This window comes from Podarcis liolepis, assembly GCF_965112155.1.
Source record: "Podarcis liolepis genome assembly, chromosome: 1".
Classification (NCBI taxonomy): domain Eukaryota; kingdom Metazoa; phylum Chordata; class Lepidosauria; order Squamata; family Lacertidae; genus Podarcis; species Podarcis liolepis.
Genome location: NC_139554.1, coordinates 4,443,546 through 4,471,541, shown reverse-complemented (window position 1 = coordinate 4,471,541; position 27,996 = coordinate 4,443,546). Strand labels below are relative to the sequence as shown.

The 27,996-nt window shown below is 48.5% G+C and overlaps 1 protein-coding gene across 1 annotated transcript; it reads left to right on the top strand.

Moving 5' to 3' along the window:
• The first annotated feature begins 19 nt into the window (after positions 1–19).
• On the top strand, positions 20–27,976 carry GPR137C (G protein-coupled receptor 137C). The gene is made up of 7 exons (XM_083515707.1): positions 20–664; positions 9,732–9,775; positions 14,682–14,910; positions 17,913–18,062; positions 19,531–19,656; positions 22,011–22,120; positions 24,065–27,976. The coding sequence occupies exons 1-7, from the start codon at positions 311–313 to the stop codon at positions 24,228–24,230; spliced, it is 1,179 nt and encodes a 392-aa protein (XP_083371833.1). The 5' UTR covers positions 20–310; the 3' UTR covers positions 24,231–27,976.
• The last annotated feature ends 20 nt before the right edge of the window (positions 27,977–27,996 follow it).

Below are 27,996 nucleotides of genomic sequence, written 5' to 3'. Positions count from 1 at the left end.
CCGCTCAGCTGATTGTTTCTTTCGCAGCTGGAGCGAGGGAGGGAAGAGTTGGCTGGTTCGGGGAGAGCCGAGCCGGCGCTGCAGGCGGGCGGGCGGGCGGGAGGTTGGTTCACTGGCAGGGCAAATATATTTATATTTATATATATGGATTATTTTGGAAGCTGGATTTGCATGGAGCTGTGAGCCTCTCCGTTGCGGGGTGCAAGGCACCCCTTCCCCCCCAGTTTTGCACCCCACCCACCCACGCACCCCTTTGCACAACCCCCGGTTTGTTACTTTGCAGGGCGCCCAAGGGTGCCCCGGGGGTGCCATGGTGCTGCGGGGCCCCGATCCGGGCCCCGATCCCCGCTCCCCGCTGGCCCTGGGACTGAGCACCTTGCACACGCTCCTCTACGCCGGCCTCTTCCTCTTCGCCTACCTGCAACTCTGGCTGCTCCTCTACTACCGGGAGAAGCGGCTCAGCTACCGCACCGTCTGCCTCTTCCTCTGCCTGCTCTGGGCGGCGCTGCGCACCGTCCTCTTCTCCTGCTACCTGCAGGGCGCCCTCCTGCCGCCCCACCACCGCCAGCCCCGGCTGCCTCCCTTCCCCCGCTGGCTGCTCTTCTGCTTCCCCGTCTGCCTCCTCTTCGCCACCGGCTGCCTCCTCAATCTCTATTTTGCAGAGGTAAGTGGGATGGGGAGGGTCGTCTCTGTGCGTTTCAAATAAATATATGTTTGTTTGCATTTTTTTGCCTGGTGTTTTAAAAACAGCAGAACAAAACAAGCGCGCGCGCACCCGGCAGCCCAGGCACGCCCCCCCTTCCTCCTCCTCCTCCTCCGGCTTGTTTGCCTCTTCTTGTTTACCACATTCTGGTGCATCTGCAAAAAAACTTGGGATGGATTTTCCTCCTCCTGGTGTTGGAGAAACCCAAAAGGTTTTTTTTCCCCCTGCAAGGCTTGGCTTGCAGTTTTTGCAGAGGTTGCAAACGCACCCGGGCTTGCTGTATAGAGCTCTTGTAGTTCTAGATGCGCATGTAAAATATATGTGTTTTTTTTCTCTCCTTTTTCTTGCAAATAAGGGGCCAGCGTTTGCAGAGCACCAGCAACAGCCTCCCAGGTTGTCTCAGCTGGGGCAGGGAGCGCTGTCAGCCATTACGTCATCGCTCCGGAGCCTCCCCCCCCCCATTGTTGCTTCATTCCTCCTCTCCCTGTTTTTGCTTTCTCTCCTCCTTCAGTGTCAAGACCTTTGAAAGGATCTGGCTATTAACCCTATTCCCATTTTACCTGCTTAGCCCTTTTGATGGCATCTCCACATCACCCTAGGAAACTATTCTTTTAAAACAGTAAGCGAGTTTTACCACTTTCTATAATCCAGAAGATGAAAGGGTCAGAAATATTTTTGTGGCTTTTTCTCCCCCCCCCCCTTTCTGCTGGGGTTAATTTCCTACCCCTCCCACCCTGTGTCTTGCTGATCAGCTGTTTCCAAACCCCTGCAAACTCCCCCTGTCTCCCAAAACAAAACAAAACATTCAATTATTTGGCTTCAAGGTTTGGATGTTCCGTTGAGCATATTGCATCGCAACCCCCTCGTTGTTGAGTTGGGAATAGGTTACACCGGGTTCTTTGGGGGGTTATTTCCAGGCAGGTACCCAGGACCTCCATACAGCCCTGAACACAAACCTCCTCCTCCTCTCCCGATTTCAGTTTTGGCACCCCTTGTCTGAACAGGATGATGCCCCCCACTCTACAGCAGTTGGCTGAATTTCCTTAAAATTGCCTTTCTTTTGGTGGGTGTGTTTCTTTTGAGTCTCGGGCAACACTCCCTCTCTCTGTGTGTGCAAAAGTGTCTTGTCACATAGGATGCGGTGTCAACAATGATTTCATTCTCCCAGGGATGTTCACGTGATAAGCACGAGTGAGAGAGAGGCTGTTATTCCCAGGAAAAAATAAGCACTGGCTTCTCAAGGCTTGCTTTTTCGTAAGGCGATCTCTGGGGTGGCGAATGAGAGTTGATGCGGGAGTAGCAACCTTAAGGCTGCAATCCTCTAGCACCGTTGAGCGTGGTGTTGCTCTTCAAATGGGTGTGCATAGGATCGATGGACCGCAAAATACTGTGCCGCACCTTCCGAGGAGAGGGGGTGACATTTGCAGGTGGCATCACCCATAAGAGGTAAAGGGACCCCTGACCATTAGGTCCAGTCGTGGCCGACTCTGGGATTGCGGCGCTCATCTCGCTTTACTGGCCGAGGGAGCCAGCGCACAGCTTCCGGGTCATGTGGCCAGCATGACTCAGCCACTTCTGGTGAAACCAAAGCAGCGCACGGAAACGCTGTTTACCTTACCGCCACAGCGGTACCTATTTATCTACTTGCACTTTTGACGTGCTTTCGAACTGCTAGGTTGGCAGGAGCAGGGACCGAGCAACGGGAGTTCACCCCGTCGTGGGGATTCGAACCACCAACCTTCTGATTGGCAAGCCATAACCCAACGCCACCTGCTTCCCAGCATCACCCATAGGCATCCCATAATCCTTGCGAAGGCAAGCTAAGAGATCAGGGCGGTATTGGCTGGTTTCAGCGCTGTTACTAAAACATGACATACCAGTTGCAAGGTTTTAAGGCTATCGAAAAGAAGCGCTAGAAGAGTCGTGCTCTTCAGAAGGTCTGGCTTAAGAGAACGGGGCTCGAAAGTTGTTAAGCGTCAACCCAGATCTCGCTGAAGAGCAGGCTCTTAACCAGGGGTTGGCAACCTAAGGCCCATGGGCCACAAGTCGTTTAACCGGCCCATGAACTGAGCCACCTGCTAGGCAAGTCTCTGTGCGCTGTGCTAAACCAGCGCGACGTGGGGACTTGCTTCCACGGCGCCAGAAATTGCGTCTGCACATGCACAGATGCCAAAAACCACAGACACTGGAAATCGCGGGCATGCGCGTTGCGTGCGCACACTCCGACCCACAGAGGGCTCTCCGCTGGAGTGAATTGGCCCAGGCGAGGTAAACCTTGCTGACCCCTGCTCTTAACCTTTTGTGTCCCCTGATTCCCCCCTGGGTAAAGAGGACTACCGTATTTTTCGCTCTGTAAGATGCACCTGACCATAAGACGCACCTAGTTTTGAGAGGAGGAAAACAAGAAAGCAATGCAAAGCCTCTTAAGCGAAGAGGGAGGAGCGCTCCCGCTGTGCTCAAGAGGCTTTGCGTTGCTATCACTGAAGCCAGAAGAGGAAGAGGGATCGGTGCGCACTGATCCCTCTTGCTCTCCTGGCTTCAGCAATAGCTGCACAGCCTGCATTCGCTCCATAAGATGCACACACATTTCCCCTTACTTTTTAGGAGGGGGAAAGTGCATCTTATAGAGTGAAAAATGCGGTGCTTGTGAGGCGGTAAAGGCAACAAGAAAAGCTGTGTTCCATGGCAGGACATCTCTGCTCTGACTGGCAGCCAGCAGCTCTCCAAGGTTTCAGATGGGAGCTGCTCCCTGCCCTACCTGGAGTTACCTGGGACATCCTGCGTGCAAGGAAGATGTTCTGACACTGAGCCACAGAGCATGTTGGCATGCAGAGTTATGCACCCATTGGCTGTGCCCTCCTGGAAAGTGCATAGGTCAATTTCCAATGGACTCTATCCCCTGATGGCTAGTAAGTTGGGGATTGGGTTCGTTTCCGGATTTTCTGCCTCGGGGGGCTCCCCAAAATGTACCGTATTTTTCGCTCTATAAGACGCACCAGACCACAAGACGCACCTAGTTTTTGGAGGAGGAAAATAAGAAAAAAAATATTCTGAATCTCAGAAGCCAGAACAGCAAGAGGGATCGCTGCGCAGTGAAAGCAGCAATCCCTCTTGCTGTTCTGGCTTCTGGGATATCTGTGCAGCCTGCATTCGCCCCATAAGACGCACACACATTTCCCCTTACTTTTGAGGAGGGAAAGAGTGAGTCTTATAGAGCAAAAAATACGGTATTTGACAAGCTCTTTCTCCATGGTGTTCCCCTCAGAATCTAGTGTTAATTGAGGATCTGGAAGCATGGGGAACCAAGCAGAGCGGCTTGAGACCAATGAGTTTAGTGAAGGACAGAGTTCCTTCTGTCTCACAATGATCTCCTTATGTGTATCTGCACTCCACATTTTTAAACTGCATTCAGTTTGTTTGCAGGTCTAAAGATTGAGCTGATATATTATGGGCTGCAGCAGCAAGGCAGGCCTGTTGACTTTAGACTACAGGGTTAACTGATGTAACAGCTCTTTAAAATCAAATCTGCAGATTAGAAGCACTAGTTCTGAAGGAGGGGGAAATATCTTGTTGATCTCAAACGTGCAGGGTCCTCTTCTTCAACCAGACTTAAAGGGTGAAGCCAGCTTTCAAAACGGCAGCTTGAGGTGGAATCTGCCGCAATTGCCTCCTCCTGAACTCTATGAGCTATGAATTCACATCTCAAGTTAACTACAGAGCAAGGAGTCTTAACTTCAGTCCCTAGAGATTGATTGTGGGAACTGGTCTAAAAATCTGGCTGCATGGACAGACAGTATCAAAGAGAAAAGGAAGACTTGAGACTGATGATTAACCCCGAGCATATCCTGTGCACACTTACTCAGAAAGGAAGACCGTTGCTCAAGCCTGTGCATATTTGCGGAGGGATTTTGGAGAAGTCCCCTGCCCCCAAGGAGTTGTTGCCACATAAAAATTCAGGGGTCAGGGATGGGGAGATCAAGCCAATGCAATCCAAATTGCAACTGAGGTGTAACGGAACAAAAAAAAATGCATGGATATGTGCCCCCTTCGCTAGACGTCCAGAGGGCGGCAACACAAGAACAGGGCCTTAGAATCATAGAATAGAATCATAGAATCATAGAGTTGGAAGAGACCACAAGGGCCATCGAGTCCAACCCCCTGCCAAGCAGGAAACACCATCAGAGCACTCCTGACATATGGTTGTCAAGCCTCTGCTTGAAGACCTCCAAAAGAGGAGACTCCACCACACTCCTTGGCAGCAAATTCCACTGTCAAACAGCTCTTACTGTCAGGAAGTTCTTCCTAATGTTTAGGTGGAATCTTCTTTCTTGTAGCTTGGATCCATTGCTCCGTGTCCGCTTCTCTGGAGCAGCAGAAAACAACCTTTCTCCCTCCTCTATGTGACATCCTTTTATATATTTGAACATGGCTATCATATCACCCCTTAACCTCCTCTTCTCCAGGCTAAACATGCCCAGCTCCCTTAGCCGTTCCTCATAAGGCATCGTTTCCAGGCCTTGGACCATTTTGGTTGCCCTCCTCTGGACACGTTCCAGTTTGTCAGTGTCCTTCTTGAATTGTGGTGCCCAGAACTGGACACAGTACTCCAGGTGAGGTCTGACCAGAGCAGAATACAGTGGCACTATTACTTCCCTTGATCTAGATGCTATACTCCTATTGATGCAGCCCAGAATTGCATTGGCTTTTTTAGCTGCCGCGTCACACTGTTGGCTCATGTCAAGTTTGTGGTCAACCAAGACTCCTAGATCCTTTTCACATGTACTGCTCTCAAGCCAGGTGTCACCCACCTGGCTTTCTCTGTGGTGGCTCCCCGTCTGGAATGCTCTCCCCAGGGAAGTTCGCCTGACGCCTTCATCACACACCTTTAGGCACCAGGCAAAAGCGTTCCTTTTTAACCAGGCCTTTGGTTGATCTTACTGACCTTTTAGAAAGTGGCTTTGTGGGGGGGGGGTATTGGGTTTGTGCTTTTGGTTTGATTTTATATGTTGTGGTCTTGTTGTGAACTGCCCTGAGACCTCTGGGTATAGGGAAGTGTATAAGTTGAATTAAATAATACCGTATTGGCACGAATATAAGCCGCACCCGAATATAAACCACTCCCTTAAAATTCTGCAGGCACTCACACCCGTTCTGTTTTGCCGTATGTCTGTTTCAGCAGCAATATCGTAAAAGCCAGTTTTTGTAAGGTCACGAATTTAAGCCGCGCTTTAACTTTTCATGGTCAGAATTTGGAAAAAAGGTGAGGCTTATATTCAGGCCAATACGGTAATAATAATGATGATAATAATTAATAATCTCACATATTGGGAGCTTGCCCCAGTTCCATGAGCTACAGTTCATGTCATGGAAGGGGGCAGTGAAGATTTTGCTGGAGAACGGGTCCCTTTTACAGATCTGGAATACTGAGTCATGAAGCTTTGCGTTGCCCAAGAATGCCAGTTTGTCTCCTGCCAGGGAATGATTAAGCAGAAACCACCACTGCCACCATCTCCTTTGTAGAGAATTCTTTAGCTTGCCCAGAGCACCACAGATGGGAAGCAGGAACTCGAGTGTGTGCAGAGCAAAACACTTTGCCGTTTGCACAATTCCCCTTGCTGTTTCTCTTCTTCCCTTCCTCGGCAGCTCTGCATTTTTGCATACCCATAAGACGATCCCTGCAGCTTTGTTGTTTAGTCGTTTAGTCGTGTCCGACTCTTCGTGACCCCCTGGACCAGAGCACGCCAGGCACTCCTGTCTTCCACTGCCTCCCACAGTTTGGTCAAACTCATGCTGGTAGCTTCAAGAACACTGTCCCACCATCTCGTCCTCTGTCGTCCCCTTCTCCTTGTGCCCTCCATCTTTCCCAACATCAGGGTCTTTTCCAGGGAGTCTTCTCTTCTCATGAGGTGGCCAAAGTCTTGGAGCCTTCAGGATCTGTCCTTCCAGTGAGCACTCAGGGCTGATTTCCTTCAGAATGGAGAGGTTGGATCTTCTTGCAGTCCATGGGACTCTCCAGAGTCTCCTCCAGCACCAGAATTCAAAAGCATCCATTCTTCAGCGATCAGCCTTCTTTATGGTCCAGCTCTCACTTCCACACATCACTACTGGGAAAACCAGAGCTTTAACTATACGGATCTTTGTTGGCAAGGTGATGTCTTTACTTTTTAAGATGCTGCCTAGGTCCCTGCAGCTAGAAGAGGCCAAGGGCCTTTCTCCTTCAGCAGTCCATTCTCATGGTGTCCCACCTTTCGGTAGTTCCCTTTTCAAATATTCAGTATTTCGGCTTTCTTTGCTTTCAGGCATTATTATTTTTTTTGCTCTCATGTGCGTGCAGCACTGTGTGTGCATATGTGTCTGTACCAGTCTGCGAAATGTTATTACACAAACCTACGGTGCCGCCACGCTTGGAATACTGCGTGCCGTTCTGGTCAGCTCACTGCAGAAAGGATATTGCACTGAAAAACGCTCAGAAAACAACAGCAAAAATCACAGAGATGGAGCAACTCTCCAAGGATGAAAAGTTTCAACATTTGGGCAGTGCCATAGCTGGGGGGGTTAAAGAACCTTTTAATGAGGGTGAAAGAGGAGAGTGCAAAATATGGTCTGAAGCTCAACATAATAAAAAAAAAACTAAGATCATGGCCACTGGGCCCATCACCTCCTGGCAGATAGAAGGGGAAGAAATGGAGGCAGTGAGAGATTTTACTTTCTTGGGCTCCATGATCACTGCAGATGGTGACAGCAGCCACGAAATTAAAAGACACCTGCTTCTTGGGAGAAAAGCAATGACAAACCTAGACAGCATCTTAAAAAGCAGAGACATCACCTTGCCAACAAAGGTCCGTATAGTTAAAGCTATGGTTTTTCCAGTAGTGCTGTATGGAAGTGAGAGCTGGACCATAAAGAAGGCTGATCGCCGAAGAATTGATGCTTTTGAAGATCAAACCTATCCATTCTGAAGGAAATCAGCCCTGAGTGCTCACTGGAAGGACAGATCCTGAAGCTGAGACTCCAGTACTTTGGCCACCTCCTGAGAAGAGAAAACTCCCTGGAAAAGACCCTGATGTTGGGAAAGATGGAGGGCACAAGGAGAAGGGGACGACAGAGGACGAGATGGTGGGACAGTTCTCGAAGCGACCAGCATGAGTTTGACCAAACTGCGGGAGGCAGTGGAAGACAGGAGTGCCTGACGTGCTCTGGTCCAGGGGGTCACGAAGAGTCGGACATGACTAAACGACTAAACAACAATAGCCCTGGCCCTGGTGGAGGATAGTCTGAGTTCCTTAGGGCCCGGGACCTCTAAACTATGATTATTCATGGACTTTAAGGTCCTCTGTGGGGCAGACCAGGAGAGGCAGTCCCGTAAGTACCAGGGCCTTAAGCCACAAGAGGATGGATGGGATAGATGGGACTTTGTTCTCGTCCAGAAGGCTCTTACATTCATTGTTGACTTCTGCCTGACTCTGGCTCCTGACAAAATAAGGGGAGAGAGGGCTCTCGTGCTCGAATCCTGCTTGCTGGTTTCCCACAGGCAACTGGTCTGCCACTGTGATGATGGGATGCTGGGCTGGAGGGGCCACTGGCCGGATCCTGCATATTATGTACTGAAGTTCTCACCCTGGGCCAGCAGGGGGGATACTGTAGATAGTTTTCACTCAGGTCCACATATGCAAATAAGGGGTTGAAAGTGACATTCAGTGATTGGATAGTTACAGAAAGTTGTTACTGTTGCGTTGTAGTGGAGCTCTATATAAGCAGGCTGGCTGAACCCTTCAGTTCAGTTCTGTTCTGGCCTGTGAATAAACGAGAGCCGTTTGAAGAATCGCTGTGTTGTCTGATATGTTCACCCACAACTTAACCCAGCAGGTGGTTATGTCCTTAACTCACACTACTCAAACCTAGACGTGACCTGAAACACAGCTAGGCTCCAAAATTCAAACTTCTCCAGATCAAAACAGCAGCTGAAGCTGTCAATGTGGATGCTGGAACGCTGGAGCAAAGTGCTCACGGGACTCATACCTAGCAGAAAATTAAAAAAAAACAAAACAGGTCCCGGTTTCCCCGTGCATCACGGGGAATAAGCTCTTCTTCTTTGGTGATCCCTCGTAGCCGAATAAGATAGTCTTCCATAAACACGGTTTTAACAATGAGTCCGTAAGTGACTGTGGGGGCCAATTCTGGATCCACACGTCTTTCCACAGTGGGGACATTGGTTTCTGGGCGGGAGTTGATCACCGTGTGGATTTGCCAAGCGTGCCTTCCTCTTAGCACGTTTCTCCCTTTTGTCCTAAGTTTGAGCATCTTCAAAACCCATGAGACCTTTGGTCAAGGCTGTTCCCCAACTGAATAATAATAATAATAATAATAATAATATATTATTTATACCCCGCCCATCTGGCTGAGTTTCCCCAGCCACTCTGGGCAGCTCCCAATCAAATGTTAAAAACAGTACAGCGTTAAATATTAAAAACTTCCCTGAACAGGGCTTCCTTCAGATGTCTTTTAAAGATAGGATAGCTGCTTATTTTCTTCACATCTGAAGGGAGGGCGTTCCACAGAACGAGCGCCACTACTGAGAAGGCCCTCTGCCTGGTTCCCTGTAACCTTACTTCTCGCAATGAGGGAACCGCCAGAAGGCCCTCAGCACTGGATCTCAATGTCCAGGCTGAACGATGGGGGTGGAGACACTCCTTCAGCGTCTCCACCCCAATGAAGCGCTTGCAGGCCAATGTTTCCCAATTGTAGGTGTTTATACTACCTTTTTTTTAGATGTGTCTTGAGAGAGTCTTTAAACCTCTTTTGTTGACCACCAGCATTACCCTTTCCATTTTTAAGTTCGGAATAGAATAGTTGCTTTGGAAAACGATAATCAGGCATCCGAAAAACATGACCAGTCCGACAAAGTTGATGTTGAAGATTCATTAGTACATCATCACAAATGCACAACATAAAGGAGACCCGGAGGGAGCCCTGTGATGGAATAGGGGAACACCTCACCCAAACCCACGTTTTCTCTTTTTCTGAACAGGTGATCTTCAAAGTGAAGTGTGCCGCCGAATTCAACAAATACAAGTGAGTCTAACCTTTGGGGGGTGGTGCCTTGTAACACATTAGTTAGGTAAAGGTAAAGGGACCCCTGATCATTGGGACTAGTCGTGACTGACTCTGGGGTTGCAGCACTCATCTCGCTTTACTGGCCGAGGGAGCCGGTGTACAGCTTCCGGGTCATGTGGCCAGCATGACTAAGCCGCTTCTGGCGAACCAGAGCAGCACACGGAAACGCCGTTTACCTTCCCGCCGGAGCGGTACCTATTTATCTACTTGCACTTTGACATGCTTTCGAACTGCTAGGTTGGCAGGAGCAGGGACCGAGCAACGGGAGCTCACCCCTTCGCGGGGATTCGAACCGCTGACCTTCTGATCAGCAAGTCCTAGGCTCTGTGGTTTAACCCACAGCTCCACCCATGTCCCAATAAATTAGTTACCACAGGTTTTAATCGCAGGTTGCTGCTGACGAATCAAGATGGCTTGATAAATGCGCAAAGCAACCCAAAGGGTCCGCAATGGCGTCCGAGCCGCTCAGCCTTCTTGGCATAAAAACACGATTTCGGAAAAGCGCAACTTTTTTTTGTTTCTTTCATTTTGACGTGGCCTGCATTTCGGAGCAATCCTGTTCGGGAAGGAGGAACCTGGGGCCTCCCAGGTCTTTGGGACTACAGCTTGTGTCAGCTCTGACCATTGGCCATGCTAGCCGGGGCTGATGGGAGTTGGAGTCCAATACAGGTTCCCAGCACTCTTGCTGCGGCTTCCTATAAATAATTGTAGTGCAGCTGAAGCAGATGGTGTTCTCTTGGCAAAGCCATGTGGATTCATGGGGAGGTACTCAACTAATTTTATGCACTAATGAAGTGGGAATTCCTCCCTCTTAACTTTTCCGTATGTGAAACTTGCACCATCCCCAAATCTGCTCCGGAGGGTTGGGGAAGCCCCCAGAAAAAAAGTTAGGGGTTAATGTGAGGAGAAGGGACTGTATTGCCAATTTTTGGAGTACCTTTAATTCTAACACGACAGAGCTATTCCGCCTGGCCTTCAATTTGAATTAACCTGATCCTCTATTCCCTTTCCCCCTTTCTTCTTCTATGAAGAAACCCTTTCAGGGACCCCACATTTACCGTACTTTTCGCTCTATAGGACGCACCAGATGATAAGACGCACCTAGTTTGGGCGGGAGGAAAACAAGAAAAATATTCTGAATCCCAGAAGCCAGAACAGCAAGAGGGATCTGGCTTCTGGGATACCGTGTGGCTATTCTGGCTTCTGGGATAACCGCGCCAAGCCTCTTCAGGGCAGTGTGATGAAGGCTCCCCCTGCCCAAAGAGGCTGTGCGTGGGTAAGGCAGAAGCGCGGGTAAGGCAGAAGGATAGGTGCGTGGCTGAAGGGGCGCTGCGCAGTTCTCCCTCTCTGCGCAGCGCCCCTTCAAGCGAAGCTGGAGGAGCAACCGAAGGAGACCCGTCTGTTCCTCCTCCGGCTTCCAGGCAGCCTTTGGGGCGCAGCGGGACGTCACACCACGCTCCAAAGGCTTCAGGTTCCTTTGGCTGAAGCCAGGAGAGTCTTGCTCTCCCGGCTTCAGCAAAAGGAACCCGAAGCCTTCGGAGCTTGGCGCGAGGTCCCGCCTCGCTCCGGAGGCTTTGCCTTGCTATTGCTGAAGCCAAGGAGCCTGCATTCGCTCCATAGGACGCACACACATTTTCCCTTAATTTTTGTAGGTGAAAAGGTGCGTCCTATAGAGCAAAAAATACGGTACAGTGGTGCCTCGCAAGACGAAATTAATTCGTTCCGCAAGTTTTTTCTTCTTGCGAGTTTTTCGTCTTGCGAAGCACGGTTTCCCATAGGAATGCATTGACAATCAATCAATGCGTTCCTCAATCAATGGAAACCGCCTTCAGACCAGGTCCGGGGACAGTCTGTCCCCCGACCTCTTCTGAAGGCTGGGGGGGGGGACAAGGGCTTTTCTTCCCACTGCCAGCCTTCAGAAGGCTGTTCTGAAGGCTGGCGGTGGGAAGAAAAGCCCTTCTCCCCACCTCCCGCCCCGCAAGCTCCGGGGACAGGAGGGCTTCGCTCCCGCCCGCCAGCATTTTAAGATCGCCCGGGACAGCGGAGAAGTCTCCGCTGTCCCGGGAAGGCAGGCGGGGGGGAGCAAAGACTTTTGCCCCCCGCCGGCCTTCAGAAGAGGTCCAGGACCTCTTCTGAAGGCCGGCGGTGGGCGAAAGTCTTTGCTCCCGACCACCAGCATTTTAAAAGAGGTCCCCGGAGATTTCCCTATGGGCTTTCTTCTTGTGAAGCAAGCCCATAGGGAAATTCGTCTTGCGGAACGACTCAAAAACGGAAAACTCTTTCGTCTTGCAAGTTTTTCGTTTTGCGAGGCGTTCGTCTTGCGGGGCACCACTGTAAATTCTTCCCTGGACTCCTTGCTGCCCCTAATAGGACCAACCTGGCCAGTTAGCCCTGGTGATCATTCAGTGACTGGGATTTCCACCCACCCCCCAATGACCCCTGAATTTTATTGATATTGATGCTGCATTTTATGTTGTGTTTTATGCTGTTTTTAAGTCGCATTTTAATCAATGTTTTATATTTGCTGTTAGCCGCCCTGAGCCCGGTTTTTAAGCCGGGAAGGGCGGCATATAAATAAAATTTTATTTATTTATTATAATAGTTTGGATTACTGGTACTCAAGGGGTTGGGCAAATGCACCTTTTTGAGAAGACATCTGATAAACCAAAAGTATATGAAGGAGAGAACTCAAATGGCCCTTTTTAAAAAAATACATGGGGTTATTTTATTTCTTATACAAATCTAGAGGCACATGTTACTCAGTGCCACCACTATGTACAAATGTCCAGCTCATTTGTGACTATATAGCACCTTTATTCTCAATCATGGAACTCACTGGTGGGCAATACTTTTATAAATCTTAATTGTTTGTAAATGGGATATTTGTATGGGTCAATACTTTATTCTCCCTTTGGAGCTGCATGGTAGCTTTGACCTTCCAACCTGCCAATGCTTTTATGGCTTAAATCTTTGATTCTTTGTTTTCTGTCTGTTTGCACTTGTTGTTGCTAATAAATCAATAAAATATAATAAAAAGAGTTAAATTAAAATTAAAAGAAACCTAAATTTTAAAAGAAACAGAGTGGATTTAGGGAGAGAAAGGGAGAATATTCCGTAGCACAAGGATAAATCCTTCTGCTGACAGGCCATTCACCTCACTGCTATGCTGAATACAACCCACAGATTTTGAGAGCGCTTTATCTTTTGTAATACTGATGGATCTTGAACTTTTTTGGCTTTTAACGCTCTGTACTTGAACAGATTTCTTTCCCCACTTGGCTTCTGTGTCGCCTCACTGGGGTCCTCTCTGCCCCCTTTCCTTCCCCCTTTTCTCCTGCAGCTAATGTCTTACTGCACCTTAAGGCAGGAATAGCCAACATGGTGCTTCTAGGTATCGCTATAATAATATACATATAAATAAATATAATAAATATAAATTAAAAAATTATTTATATCCCGCCCATCTGACTGGGTTTCCCCAGCCACTCTGGGTGGCTTACAGCATATATAAAAACATAATAAAACATCAAACATAAAAAACCGGAACATCTATTGAAATGTATAAGATTTTGAAATGCAGAAACAAAGAAAATAATCAAACCATTAATTCTAGTGGGGGGGGGGGCCCACCTAAATTGTATAATTTGGCATCTCAATGATTGGTCTTATTAATTGTATTATAATTTGGCATTGTTGCAATGCGGCTATTATTGGATTGTTGTAGCTAAAAACTAATAAATTATTATCAAAATAAAAAAACCAAAAACCGGAATATCTTAAACAGACTATAAATAAACCAATAGAAACCAAGAATAAGAATAAACAGTTTACATCTATACCCAAATTAAAATAACATCCACCTAAACATTTAACCAACCCCACCCCGACGAAAACAAAACAGAGGAACCAAAATTGAAACATTTTAGCCAGTTGCCCCAACCCAAGGGTTGTTAAATGGGATTACAACTCCCAGTGCCAGATTTAGGTAAAGGTAAAGGGACCCCTGACCATTAGGTCCAGTCGTGACCGACTCTGGGGGGTTGCGGTGCTCATCTCGCTTTATCGGCCGAGGGAGCCGGTGTACAGCTTCCAGGTCATGTGGCCACCATGACTAAGCCGCTTCTGGCGAACCTTCCCGCTGGAGTGGTACCTATTTATCTACTTGCACTTTGTGCTTTTGAACTGCTAGGTTGGCAGGAGCCAGGGACCGAGCAACGGGAGCTCACCCTGTCATGGGGATTCAAACCACCGACCTTCTGATCGGCAAGTCCTAGGCTCTGTGGTTTAACCCACAGCGCCACCCACAGAGCCATCCGCGTGCCGGATTTACATATAAGCTAAACAAGCTATAGTTTAGAGCCCCACTCTCTTGGGGGCCCCAAAAATATTTAAAGGAAGAAAACCTGGATGTACATTTCCAAACTATAAGATTAAAAAAGAAATAAAATAAAACCTACCTACAGCAACAGTGTTTCGTGTTGTGTAGGCTCCTATGATGTAAGTCACGGGCCCCGCCTGCTAGCCTGCTCCCTCAAATATCACCGGTTTGCTCCTTTCTATATATAGGGTGCCTACATTCTGCATGGACTGTTATGTGCAAATGGCTTGAGATACCCATCAGGTCCATAAATGACCATATAGCATATATTCAACACAAAAACCAGCGACAATTTGTTGTTGACAAAGGACAGCTGGACATATAAAGGGCCCCGTTACCTTCAGTAGCTGAGGGCCTCATCAAACCTAAATCCTGGCTATGTCCCGTTCCTCCCAGAGCATCAAGCAAGACAGCAACTGCGGTCCAATGACCAGAAGGCCTCCATGTTGGGACACGGATGGGATAACCTTCTGTTTCCTTTTCCAGGGCCACCCTGTACGTGGGCTCCATTCTCACCAGTCTCCTCTTCGTCTTTGTGAATTTGACATGCGCATTGCTGGCGCACTGCGACCTCCCTGAGGACCAGCTGTGGTGGACGGTGTTCACCCGGACTCTGATCAACGACAGCCTCTTCATTCTCTGCGCCGTCCTGCTAGCCTGTTTCATGTGCAAGCTGTCCAAAATGTCTTCGGCCAATGCTTACCTTGAGTCCAAGGTAAGGGAGATGGGTTGGTGGGTTGGTTTGTTGTTGCTGTTGTTGTTGTTTATCCTCGCCTTAAAGTCTCCCATTTCCGAAGAAGGACGTTGAGTGGCTGGTCTCCGTGAAGTTAGGGTGTGGTTGTTAAAGTGGAAAATTGAATTATCCCTGAATCTTGGAATCTGCCACACACCAGGGTGTAGAGGCAAGGCCAGCTTTAACGCTCAAGTGCTCATTTTTTGTGTGTACAGTGGTACAGCCAGAAGGGCGGGGTATAAATAATAAATTATTATTATTATTATTATTAAACATGAGTCTGACCAAACAGCGGGAGGCAGTGGAAGACAGGAGTGCCTGGCGTGCTCTGGTCCATGGGGTCACAAAGAGTCGGACACGACTAAACGACTAAACAACAACAACAACATTATTATTTTTTATTACCTTGGTTCTCAAACTTAATCCGTTCCAGAAGTCCGTTCCAAAACCAAAGCGTTCCAAAACCAATGCGCGATTTCCCATAGAGAGGAATGCAAAACGGATTAATCCATTCCAGACTTTTAAAAACGACCCCTAAAACAGCAATTTAACATGAATTTTACAGCTGTCCATGGAGGCGCAGGTTAATTCTGTGTCCAGGGCAGCTGCTGAGACCCTACCTGTCCGCAGACTGTCTTGCCAGAGTGGTGCATGCTCTGGTTATCTCTCGCTTGGACTACTGCAATGTGCTCTACGTGGGGCTACCTTTGAAGGTGACTCGGAAACTACAACTAATCCAGAATGCGGCAGCCAGACTGGTGACTGGAAGCGGCCGCCGAGACCACATAACACCGGTCCTGAAAGACCTACATTGGCTCCCAGTACGTTTCCGGGCACAATTCAAAGTGTTGGTGCTGACCTTTAAAGCCCTAAATGGCCTTGGCCCAGTATACCTGAAGGAGCGTCTCCACCCCCATCGTTCTGCCAGGACACTGAGATCCAGCTCCGAGGGCCTTCTGCCAGTTTCCTAGCTGCGAGAAGCGAAGTTACAGGGAACCAGGCAGAGGGCCTTCTTGGTGGTGGCGCCCTCCCATCAAATGTCAAAGAAATAAACAACTTTCTGATGTTTAGAAGACATCTGAAGGCAGCCCTGTTTAGAGAAGTTTTTAATGACCGATGTTTTAATGTACTTTTAATCTTTTGTTGGAAGCCGCCCAGAATGGCTGGGGAAACCCAGCCAGATGGGCGGGGTACAAATAATAAATTATTATAATAATTATTATTGAGTCTCACAGCAGAGCAAGAGCCACTTTCATTACCCTGCCCATCCTCAACTCCTCTTTTCATGGACACTACCTGCCTCTGACTCTTTCCCTTACATGCCTCTGTGGAATGTTTGTGAACGTTCCGTGACCCTGCAGCCCATTTCTCAAGTTCCAACACGTATCTGCTTTTGGAAGAGCAGGCTGCCCGTACGGAATCGGCAAAAAAAGCACACCAAAGTAGCTCTGAATAAATTTGCATCAATTAGCATAGAATATTCATGGAGCACAGTCCGTTGTGCACGGAGCTTTACGGGCTTAACCGAAGCGAGAACAGACAGGTCTCTACCCTGGGCGATGATCTCTAAGGACATGGCGTCTCGCCTCCCACCCCACCCACCCCCGCTCCATGCCTCAACCGGTTGCTTTTATCTCGTGTCTGAAAATACCGTATTTTTTATGGCAGTTTGTTATCAGCCGTGACTCCCGCTAATTGATTTACGAACCTCGATTAGCGATTTATGGCCGCCCGGCACACTTCTGCTCCGGCTCTCCGTCACGGCTCAGCAGAGTTTCGCACAGCGGTGTAAAACTGTCACGCAGTTTGATTCAGCTTCCAGACAAACACACAGAGTCCAGTTTGTCTATTTACAGCTTTTATTCCAACATTTCTCAGGAATTTCCAGGACTATTTGCAGCCATGCCAAAACTGCATCTGTTCCCCACAGAACACAGAGTGGGACTGGCAAACTTTGCCCAAGCTCCTCCCAAGCTTCCAAAATTGACGTCAGAATGGTGTGGCATCATGGGAAGAACTTAACCCATTAAGTTCCAACTCCAACATTTTTCGCTCTATAGGATGCGCTTATTCCCCTCCAAAAATGAAGGGGAAATGTGTGTGTGTCTTATGGAGCGAATGCAGGCTTTCGCCGAAGCCTGGAGCGCCGAAGCCTGGTGCGCACCAACCCCTCTCGCTCTCCAGGCTTCAGGCAGCTATCCGCAAGCCTTCTGAGCGAGGCGGGAGTGCCCGCTGAAGGCTTGCGGATAGCAGCCTGCAGCCCGAAACCCGGGGAGCCGGATGGCTGCGCAAAGCCTCCCCTGAAGCCAAAACAGCTGTCCCCGAAGCAAAAACAGCATGATGGAGCGCTGCGCAGCCCTCCGTCTCGCTGTTCTAGCTTCGGGATGCCTGCGCAAAGCCTCCACAGGGCAGTGGGGTGTCTGCTCCCCGCTGCCCTGCGGAGGCTACAAAGGATGTCTCCGAAGCCTCGAGCCTTTGGAGTGCAGCTGAGCGCTTCCCCCCACTGCCAGCCCCACAAGCTCGGGGGGCAGCGGCAAGGCTGCATGCAGCCTTTGCGCTATTCCCCGACCTGCTCTTGAACGCACCTTGTCTTAGAGGGGGAGAACAAGGAAAAAAAATTTCCCCTTTTCTCCCCCTCCTATGGTCCAGTGCGTCCTATAGAGTGAAAAATACGGTAAGTGCCTGGGCTGACCAGTCATCCCATAGGGTCGTAAGAGCATCCTCTCCATCTTCAAGGCTGGTAGAGTGAGAGATTCCTTCTCTGTCGCATCTGATTCTTTGTGAACTTGGCATGTTCAAATATTTAAAAGCTGTTTTTCTTAAAAGAAAGAAAGATGAACATCTCTTCCGGTTCAGTTCTCTCGCGAACAATTTACCCAGCGTAGAAACAACCACTTAAGAAGAAAGATCTGAGCACCAGCTTCCTGTATTTTTAATGCCCTCTTTCTGTATATATGTGTTTTTCTTTTTTAAAAAAAAACTAGGGCACATCTGTCTGCCAAGCCTTGCTTGTGGGCTCTGTCGTCCTCCTCCTGTACTCCTCGAGGGCTTTCTATAACCTGGTGGCGGTGGCGATCTCGCCGGACCACGTGCCCAGCCCCTTCAACTATAGCTGGGATAACCTTTCGGATAAGGTCAGTAGGCTTTGATCCAGGTGCTTTCAAATTTCCATATAAGAACAGAAGAAGAGTCAGTGGCCCGCCTAGTCCAGAAATCCTGTCTTCACACTGGCTGAGCAGATGCCTGTGGGAAACCCCCAGGCGGGATTCGAACACAAGACCCGCTCCAAGGTCGTTTCCAGCAACTGGTATTCAGCTTTGCTGCCTCCAACTGTAGGGGCAGAGCACAGCCTTCGTGGCTAGCAGTCCTCGATAGCCCTCTCCCCCTCCATGAATTTGTCCAATCCTCTTTTAAAACCCATCAGTAGGTTTCCAAGCACAATTCAAAGTGTTGGTGCTGACCTTGAAAGCCCTAAACGGCCTCAAAGGCCCAGTAGACCTGAAGGAGCGTCTCCACCCCCATCGTTCAGCCTGGACACTGAGGTCCAGTCCTGAGGGCCTTCTGGCGGTTCCCTCATTGCGAGAAGTGAGGTTACAGGGAACCAGGCAGAGGGCCTTCTCGGTGGTGGCACCCTCCCATCAGATGTCAAAGAGAAAAACAACTACCAGACTTTTAGAAGACATCTGAAGGCAGCCCTGTTCAGGGAAGCTTTTAATGTTTAATAGGTTATTGTATTTTAATATTCTGTTGGAAGCTGCCCAGAGTGGCTGGGGAAACCCAGCCAGATGGGTGGGGTATAAATAATAAATTATTCTTATTCTTATTCTTCTTATTATTATTATTAATAATAATAATTATCATCATCATCATCTAAGGTGGTGGCCGTCACGGCCTCCTGTGGCAATGAGTTCCATAGTTTAAGTGTGCACCACGTGGAAAAATACCTTCTCTCTTATCGGTCCTGAATCTTCTAAATAAGAGGCGTCCCGCAATGGAAGTCTGTACAATAGTACCTCTAAATACGAACAGGATCCGTTCCCGAGCCCCGTTCGCATCTAGAAGCAAACGTAACTAACGATGGCACGTCCGCGCACATGAGTGTCGCTTTACGCCACTTCTGCGCATGTGTGTGATGTCATTTTGAGCACCTGCGCATGCGCAAGCGGCGAAACCCGGAAGTAACACGCTCCGTTACTTCCAGGTTGCCGCGGAGCGCAACTCGAACGCGCTCAACTCGAATCGTATTCAACCCGAGGTATGACTGTACTCGTAGGACAGTCATCAAGGGCGGTCCCAGACACAGCGTAGCCCATGGGTAGGCAAACTAAGGCCCGGGGGCTGGATCCGGCCCAATCGCCTTCTAAATCCGGCCCCCAGACCGTCCGGGAATCAGCATATTTTTACATGAGTAGAATGTGTGCTTTTATTTAAAATGCATCTCTGGATTATTTGTGGGGCATAGGAATTCGTTCATTTCCCCCCCAAAAAATATAGTCCGGCCCCCCACAAGGTCTGAGGGACAGTGAAAATGTTTGCTGACCCCTGGCCACTGTAACCTGTCTCCTTGAGTGCTAGACTTGAATCCATGCCCTGTTCCCGCAGGTTCGAGGCGAAGAAGCTGGAAGCGAAGAATACGTGGTTTTTGGGGTCGTCTTGTTCCTCTGGGAATTTGTCCCTACAACATTCCTGGTCCTCTTCTTCCGGGCTCAGAGGATCGCACAGAACCTGGTACGATCACGCAGGGTTTGCGCGGACCAACTACTTTTCCCAGTTAAAAACAGAGCAAACTGTGAAGACCATTTCGAAAGGAAATTATTTTTTTAAAAAAAGATTTTGTTGAAGCAAATCAAACAAATTGATAGAGCAGAAGTAATGGAAGTGGCAAGAAGCAGCACAGTATATCCAAGAGAGGCTTAATATTTGTTTGGTGGGGTATTGAAGACCATGAGGAAAACAAAATTTCACCACTGAGAGGGAGTTGTGTGCGTCTGTATTTGTTGTGCGTAAGATAAAACCCCTCCAAAATAGGATTTTGGCGGTGGGGTGTGTGTGTGCTACATTTCTTTCTTTTCTTATTTTTATTTTCAATGCAAAACGACAACAAAAATTACTAACATTGAATCCAAAATAAAACAGTACAAACAAGAAAAAAGAACACAAAAAACAGAAACGCACATCTACAAATAAAACCATATAATCATTCTAATCTAATCATTACATACATACTGTATTTTTCGCTCTATTAGATGCACCGGACTGTAAGACACACCTAGTTTTTAGGGGAGGGAAACAAGAAATAAGAAAGCAACGCAAAGCATCCTGAGCGAAGAGGGAGCGTTCCTCCATCTTCGCTCAGGAGGCTTTGCGGGGCTATCCCTGAAGCCAGGAGAGCAAGCGGGATCGGTGCGAACCGATCCCTCTTCCCTCCTGGCTTCAGCGAAAGCAAGCCTCCTGGCTTTCCCCCCACCTCCCGCAAGAGCCGCGCGCTCTTTAAAGGGAGCGCAACACTTGGGGGCTTTTCTGGAAGGTGGGGGAAGGGACAGAGCCACGCAAAAGCCAGGGATAGCTGCCTGAAGCCTCCGCAGGGCAGCGGGATGAAGGCTCCCCTTGCCCGGGAGAGGCTGCCCACGGCTAAGGCTCCCCCAAGAGCCGCGCTGCCTTTAAAGAGCTTGCAGAGTGTGTGTGCGGCTCCATAGCTGTCAACTTGCAGATTTGAAAATAAGGGACCGGCAGCCTCGAAAATAAGGGATCAGCAGCCAAAATAAGGGATTTTCCAGGCACAGGTATGTTCGACTTCTGAGCCCCTCCGAGCCAAAGGCAGAAAGCCCAGCCAGCAGCCAAACGAAGCCTCAAGCGGTGGTTCCCACAGCGCAGCAACCCAGCAAAGGGGATGCAGCAAGGAAAACCACCATCATCTCTCCACTGGGAAGCGCTGAGCAAAGGCGAGTCCCCAGGCAACGTGGCCAATTTGATCGGCACAAGGCATGCAAGCTCCACCCCCCAGTCGTTCTCAGACTCCTTATTGGTGGGCAACGTAGCCAAGCAACACAGTTGGAGCCTCCCTCCTCCCTGGCCGGCAGGGAGGGAGGGAGAGGAGCTGCTTCCTTTGAAACCCGGGAAATTTAAGGGACATCATCAATAAGCGACAGCAGCGGGACACAGCGCTGGGATAAGGGACTTTCCCGCCAAATAAGGGACGGTTGACAGCTATGGTGCGGCTCTTGGGGGCTTTTCCCCAAGGAGGGAGAAGGGCAGCCTTTCTTCCTCCTCAGGGAAAAGCCCCAAAGAACCGCACACATGCTCCACACGGCTCTTTAAAGGGAGCGCTGAGCAGAGCCTCCCGCCTGCATTCGCTCCATAAGACGCACACACACTTTCCCTTACAGCAGTACCTTGGGTTAAGAACTTAATTCGTTCCAGAGGTCCGTTCTTAACCTGAAACTGTTCTTAACCTGAAGCACCACTTTATCTGATGGGGCCTCGCACTGCCGGAGCACGATTTCTCTTCTCTTCCTGAAGCAAAGTTCTTAACCTGAAGCACTATTTCTGGATTAGCGGAGTCTGTAACCTGAAGTGTCTGTAACCCCAGGTACCACTGTACTTTTTAGGAGGGTGAAAGTGCCTCTTATAGAGCAAAAAATGCAGTATATACATATTGACTTCCTTCCTTTGTTCTAAGACCTTGAATTTTTTACTCTTTCTAAGTTGTTGTGTCTAATGTAGAATATTTATACTTTTTACACCATTTTTCTCTTTCTTTAACCCTGCAAAGCATCATTCATTCCATACTGATAGGCTTACTCCAGAATAGGGGGCTGTGTGCTACAGTTCTTTGGCAGCACATTCGTTTAACGAGTTATTTTTTCAGCTAATGCTAAGCTCCACACATTTTTACATCAAAGCAAACGTTGCAAATTCTGCAAGGTTCCCCCCCACACACCACCACTGAAAGAGGAAAAGGAAATTAAAAGAGACTTTCCTCCCCATCTCCCCCTAAGTGGGATGCTCTGCACCCCAGACCCATGTTCTAAGATCGCTGTCTGTTTTGCTCACTTAGCTAACAGCCTCTTTTAACCAAACAGGCGCCGGCTGGAATGATAAACAGTCACAGCTACAACTCCCGGGCGTATTTCTTCGACAATCCAAGGCGGTACGACAGTGACGACGATCTTCCGAGGCTCAGCGGAGGAAGGTAGCGCGGTTGACGGGGGAGAGGGCGTTTTGTCGGCAGCCCACTTCAAAGCGTAGGGAAGGGCTGTATAGCTCAGTAGGTAGGGCACGTGCTTTAGAACAGGCATAGGCAAACTCAGCCCTCCAGATATTTTGGGACTATAACTCCCATAATCCCTGACCACTGGTCCTGTTAGCTAGGGATGATGGGAGTTGTAGTCCCCAAAACAGCTGGAGGACCGAGTTTGCCTATTCCTGCTTTAGAAAGTTGTGTAGTAGTTTATTTCATTGATGGGAGGGTGTTCCACAGGGTAGGTGCCACTACCCAGAAGGCCCTCTACCTGGTTCTTTATAATATCACAGCAGGGTGGATTTGATTTAAATCAAATGGATTTAAATCACAATTTAAATCACTAATCAGTAAGACTTGATTTAATTTTTTTATTTTTTTTACACAAATACTCATTCTTGCTGGTATAGTCTTAATATTTACAACCAGATGAAGGTTTCGTTTTTGGAATAATAAATTTTCAGAGTAGCTTTTATACAATATCAAAATTTATTGATTTGGTCATACTATTAGAAATACATAGACAGGTAATTATGAAATTATTGTGAGGTTTAATCAGTTAACTTTATATTTGGATAACTTTTCTGCTGTGCTTTATTGGAAGGAGAAAAATAATCAGTTCCTTAATAATGTAAACAATTTATTTAACTAAAACAATAACAATATAGCATATGTTTGTTAACTGATGTGGTTAAACAATTATTTTATTTAAAAAGACGGAGTTTTAGCACACGTGAAAAACTTACGTAACGTAAATAGACATAATGTAACTTAAATAGAAAACTACCTTTAGAAAGATTTTTCCTCCAAAAGCATTTTATTACAAAAATCCAATTTAAATTTAAAAAATCTGATTTAAATTTTAAAGAATCCAATTTTTTATTTTAAAAAAATCATTGATATTTATCCACCCTGCCTCACGGCAAGAGAACTGCCAGAGAGCCCTTGGAGCTGGGCCTCAAGGCTGGATAATGGGGGCAGAGATACCCCTTCGGGTACACTGGGCCAAGACTGTTTAGGTCAGGCATGGCCAAATTTGGCTCTCCAGCTGTCTTGGGACTACAATTCCCATCACCCCTAGCTAACAGGACCAGCGGTCAGGGATGATGGGGATTGTAGTCCTCAAACAGCTGGAGGGCCAAGTTTGGCCATTCACTGGTTTAGGTGTAGCCTTATTGGAGTTCACCGATTGGGTCTGCGTTGCTCCCGGACAGGAGGAAGGAAGTCAAATGACACCGAGGGTTGGTTCAGAGAAAGAGTTCTTTATTTCTGCTCTCTGGAACAGCAGAGAGGCACTTGCGTGGTCAGTCCACAGCAAGTCCAAAGAAATGAGAAATTTCATGCAGTATATATATCGTCCAGGCACCCTCTCCCCCTTCCCCAGGAATCCAGCCATGTCAGCCTATACACGCAGGTTGACATCACATATGTTCCTGCTCCGGTATTCTTAACCATAAAAGGGTTTTCCTTCCTGTACTTCTGACCATTAAAGGATCTTCCTGTTCCTACTCTTATCTTGGAGCAAGAGGTCACCATCTCCAAGAACACCCTCTGGCGCTGTTCCCAGACTAGGTCTGTGCGCCTTTGTGGTCAGGATATAAGATAAGGCACAGACGTGTCTTCCCTGTTCTACTGGTACAGTCAAGGCCATTCTTGCCATCACAAACTGATAAAGGAGAGGGCTCTGAGCACTTGTCTATACAGCTGGGTTTTTGGCTCATGAGCTCAAGTTAAAGCATTTTAGCTAAGGAAAAATAGGGATTTTGGTGCAGTTTCAAACTGCCTGCACAGTCAGTTTTGGGTTTGGGAAACCCATTCCTTCATTGGTGCATTTGGTTTTGGACTGGTTTTCCCGGACCCACAGGACTTCCCTCCTGTCCTCTTCCTTCTCTGCAGCCTGGCTACCCCCCAGAGCTCTGGCTGGTACGGTTCCTTGACGGGGAGCGACAGCTGCGCCATGATCCCGCCGTTGGTGGCCCCTCCGATGGACGTGGCCCCGCTGCTCTTCACCCACGGGAGCCTGGATTCAAGAAGCCACCCGAACCCCCGCCTGGTGCCGTAGGACTGGAACTCGCGCGCCTCTGGGGGGCTGCGCCTGGGTGGGATGCAGACGGAGCAGGGCTCCAACCAGGTGCGCAGGACTCGGGCGGCAGCTCCCCGCTGGGTCCCCAAATACCTAGCGCGGCTCCCGAAGTTTCCGGGACGTGGGAACGGAAGGACGGGAGCTTTGCAAAGCTAACTCTTCTTGCCAAACGGTACTTGCAATGATGGAAGCCGGCGAGGTCAAACCACAGCCCCATAGTATTTCGTTTCAGTGGGTCGGGCCTTCCAGATAAGGATACCACCTTGGCAACTGAAAACAGCAGCACAGCTTTGCTGGCAGACCTTGATGGCTGATAATTTGCACTTTTAACCAAACTTTCCCAAGGAACACTCCTTCTTCCTGCCAGTCAACTGTCTCCATCAGCTTGGAAAGATGGTTCTGGGTAACCCTTTTAATTGCACATCCATAGCTGGGGAAGTTTGTTCGGTCTTCCTGCGATGACTGGAGCATCTCTGCGTACTAACGGTGGGGACGTTTCGGTTCGGGTGGGGAATTCCTTGCTTCCAAACTTTTCAGAGTTTTAAAATGGGGAAACCATAACACACACAAAAGAAAGAATGTTAACAAGCGTGGCACAAGTGTCGTGGTCTCACAAGGGTTAAGTTACCTTGCAGCTATGCTTTACTATCAATCTGTTTATTCCTGGGGCTGTTGAAGCCAGTTCTTCATATCGATATTTTTTTGCATGTGGTATGAAGCCCCTTGCGACCGACTGACTTATGTTGAGCATTGATTTCTAAAACTAAAAAACTTGGTTCACACACTGGGGAAAGCAGAGCTGTTACTCGGTGGTGCTTTATTTTTTTTAATGACAGAATGGCTCCATGGGGACTAGTTGCATGCTTGCTAGGGATATTGCAGAAGCAGCTGAGGTTGATACCTCGGCTGCTTTTAGCCAGCCAGCTACAGGTGTGGTCCGGGATGGGAGAGCCTTCTTAGGGTTCGCTTAGCAGTCGGGAAGCAGCACGGTTAGCGTTTGGACTGCTTAGCAATCACGAAATAGCACTGTCATCTGCAATGGAGAAAATGTTTGGTTGCACTCTCTAGCAGAGTTGAAGAAAACTTTCCCTCTTCTCCTTTACTCCCTGCTTCTTCTTAATAGAGAAGTGTAGCCATTGATGCATCTTCTGGAAGATTTTGCAGTTCTTTGCAGTCATACTTCTCAGCAGAGGGGATAGGGGGCAGTTGCCTGGTTATAATGCACACAGCTGTGTTGTCTAGAAAAGCTGCAATCCGTTCATTTTTTAAAAATCCAAGCTGGGAACGTACACTCTTGAGTGGATAGTATTGGGATGAAGTGAAGACTCCCTAAGGGTCAAGAGGCAGGCTGGATGAACCCCTTCTTATATTGGGTCATTTCCACCACCTTCTGGCCGCAAAAATCTGATTCTGCTCCCTTGTGACGGAATGAAGACATGTCCCCATTGCGTAGAAGTTCAGACCCAGAGTTGGAGCTCTCTGTTCCACCAGGTTGCGCGCATTCTGCCTCTCAGGCAGTTCGAGAACCAGGTGAGTTATCCCTAACATTGAGAGGTAGGAGGCAGTATCTTGCCAAACTTGGCCCTCCATCTGTTTGGAGACTACAAATCCCATCATCCCTAGCTAACAGGACCAGTGGTCAGGGATGATGGGAATTGTAGTCTCAAAACAGCTGGAGGGCCAGGTTTGGCCATGCCTGCTCGGAGTGAACGTGACTTCAGCAAAAAGTGCCGATTTTAGAATTTGTTGGGGGGGTGTCGTGCTTGCGAAAGTGCCCGAACAAGTTTAGGTTCTTGCACAAGCTCTTCACCCAAATACCTGCTTGCAGCTCAGCCTCTTCCGAGATCTGGGGAATCTTTCACCCATCAACTGGACTATAGTTCCCAACATCCCTGGCCATTGGCCGTGCTTGCTGGGACTGATGGGAGCTGTAGCTCAGCAGCACCTGGTGGGTCCAACCCCCAACCCCCCAAAGAAACACCCCTGGGCTGAGGTCATGTGTTGGAGAGTAGCTGTTTTGGGGGCCTAAAGCCATCGAGGTTGTCAGCAAATTCCACTCCCAAGTGACGCTAACCTGCCAAAGACTTGCTGGGAGACGTTTGCCCATTCCTAGCGCTGTGCTCACAAATTCAGACATTTGGTAGAAACAGTGTAGGCAAGGCAATTCTTGTGTAATATTAATAATAATGATTTTATTATTTATTCCTCGCCCATTGAGCTGGGTAGCCCCAGATTTCTTGACTTGGCATAGATTTCTTGACTCTCTTTTTTTCTGTTCAGCTCACTCTGACCAACCAGGGCATTTCGCTGCTCTTTGGGACTTAGTTCAGAGGCTGCTTTGGGAAATGTGTGACAGTACATCTCCATTAGCAGACTCTTAACAGCCCCAGGACAAAAAGGATATTCCCCTCCTCAAGGTATTCATGGAGCAAAACCTCAGGTGCCATCTGTAAGCGTTTGCTTAGGAGGGAAACATTTATCATTCCAGCAGCTCTTTTGCTTTTCAAATCTCAAGGTATCTTCCCGGGGGTAGAACTGTGTAGCTGTCCCTTTCAATTCGCAAGCTAATTCTGATACCCCGTGAGGATAGCTGGCTGGAATAATGGGTGTATCTCCTGTTCACAGATTGAGAAGGAAAACTACATGTTACACCGGTTTTTGAAGTCACACCAAAGTGCTGGCAATGTTTCAAGAGTGGCTGCAGAGTGAGATAATAGCATTAAACCCTAGTTTAGTGTTACAGGGCCAAGCCTAGGGTCCCCACCCTGAGAGACTTGTGCTCTCCTCCTCCAATGTAGCTTTCACTGCAATTTAAATTAACCAGTTTAGCAGTGCTAACCTGTGGCTAATCTGATTGGAACAAGCCAGCTTCATAAACTGTGTTTTGAAGGAAACCTCATGTTGCGCTTTGCGGTAGGGAAAAGCACCCGAGCTGTTCTCTTGCAACAGTAAACTATGGTTTTTAAGCATTGCATCAGGGCCCGGTCAGGGTGGCCATTTTGCGGGGGGGGGGGGCGATTCGTAAACATGTTAGTGTCGACATGTGAGATTTTGACAGCTGCTAAATTTTAAGAAAAAGGCCATATTGGCGTTGCGCATCAGGATATGCGCTCTCTCTCTTCCTCCCCCCCATCCCAAGCTAGTGTGTGACTAGGGCCGCCCCCCCCGGCATTGATTGATCCCTGACTCGGGTGAAACAAGTCGTGTCTCGAACTCTGTGCTGCTCTCTTTCACCCACCAAAGGCAGATTAACATCCCCTCACCCACCCGTTTTCTTTTCCGCTTAAGAGTTTTACAATGCACTGGGAGCACTTTATAATTTTTGTTTTGTAGGCGGGAGGAGGGCACTGTGTTAAGGGCTAAGAGCTCCTTATCCAACATTTTGCACTGAACTGCGTCGACCGAAGCTGATCTTTCCCACTCATTGGAGCCACAGCTGGTTAGGACAGTGGGGTGGGGTTGTAGAACGAAGAAGTAGTGATGGCTGACGAGAGGTGGGCACCCTTTTCGTTGTCGTGGACAACTTCTTATTTAAATGGAGAAATCCTGCCATGTGCGAGAGTTCGCCCGTTTGTGGTATGGTTTGAGGGACGCCATTTTGCCAGCTGTCCCTTCAGCCCTCGGCTGGCTGCGCCTAATGAATGTACCCCACGCTTAAACCTCCTTCACTCTGAACTGTAATGCCATTCATGTTTTGAAAATAAAGGTCTGTTTTTATCTTGTGAGACGGGAGTTTTCAAAGGCT

Excerpts from the sequence above, each read along its gene's own strand:
- GPR137C (XM_083515707.1), top strand. The coding sequence starts at position 311 with ATGGTGCTGCGGGGCCCCGATCCGGGCCCCGATCCCCGCTCCCCGCTG. Across the intron at positions 18,063-19,530 it reads GGGATAACCTTTCGGATAAG|GTTCGAGGCGAAGAAGCTGG; the intron begins GTCAGTAGGCTT and ends CTGTTCCCGCAG. Across the intron at positions 22,121-24,064 it reads CCGAGGCTCAGCGGAGGAAG|CCTGGCTACCCCCCAGAGCT; the intron begins GTAGCGCGGTTG and ends CCTTCTCTGCAG.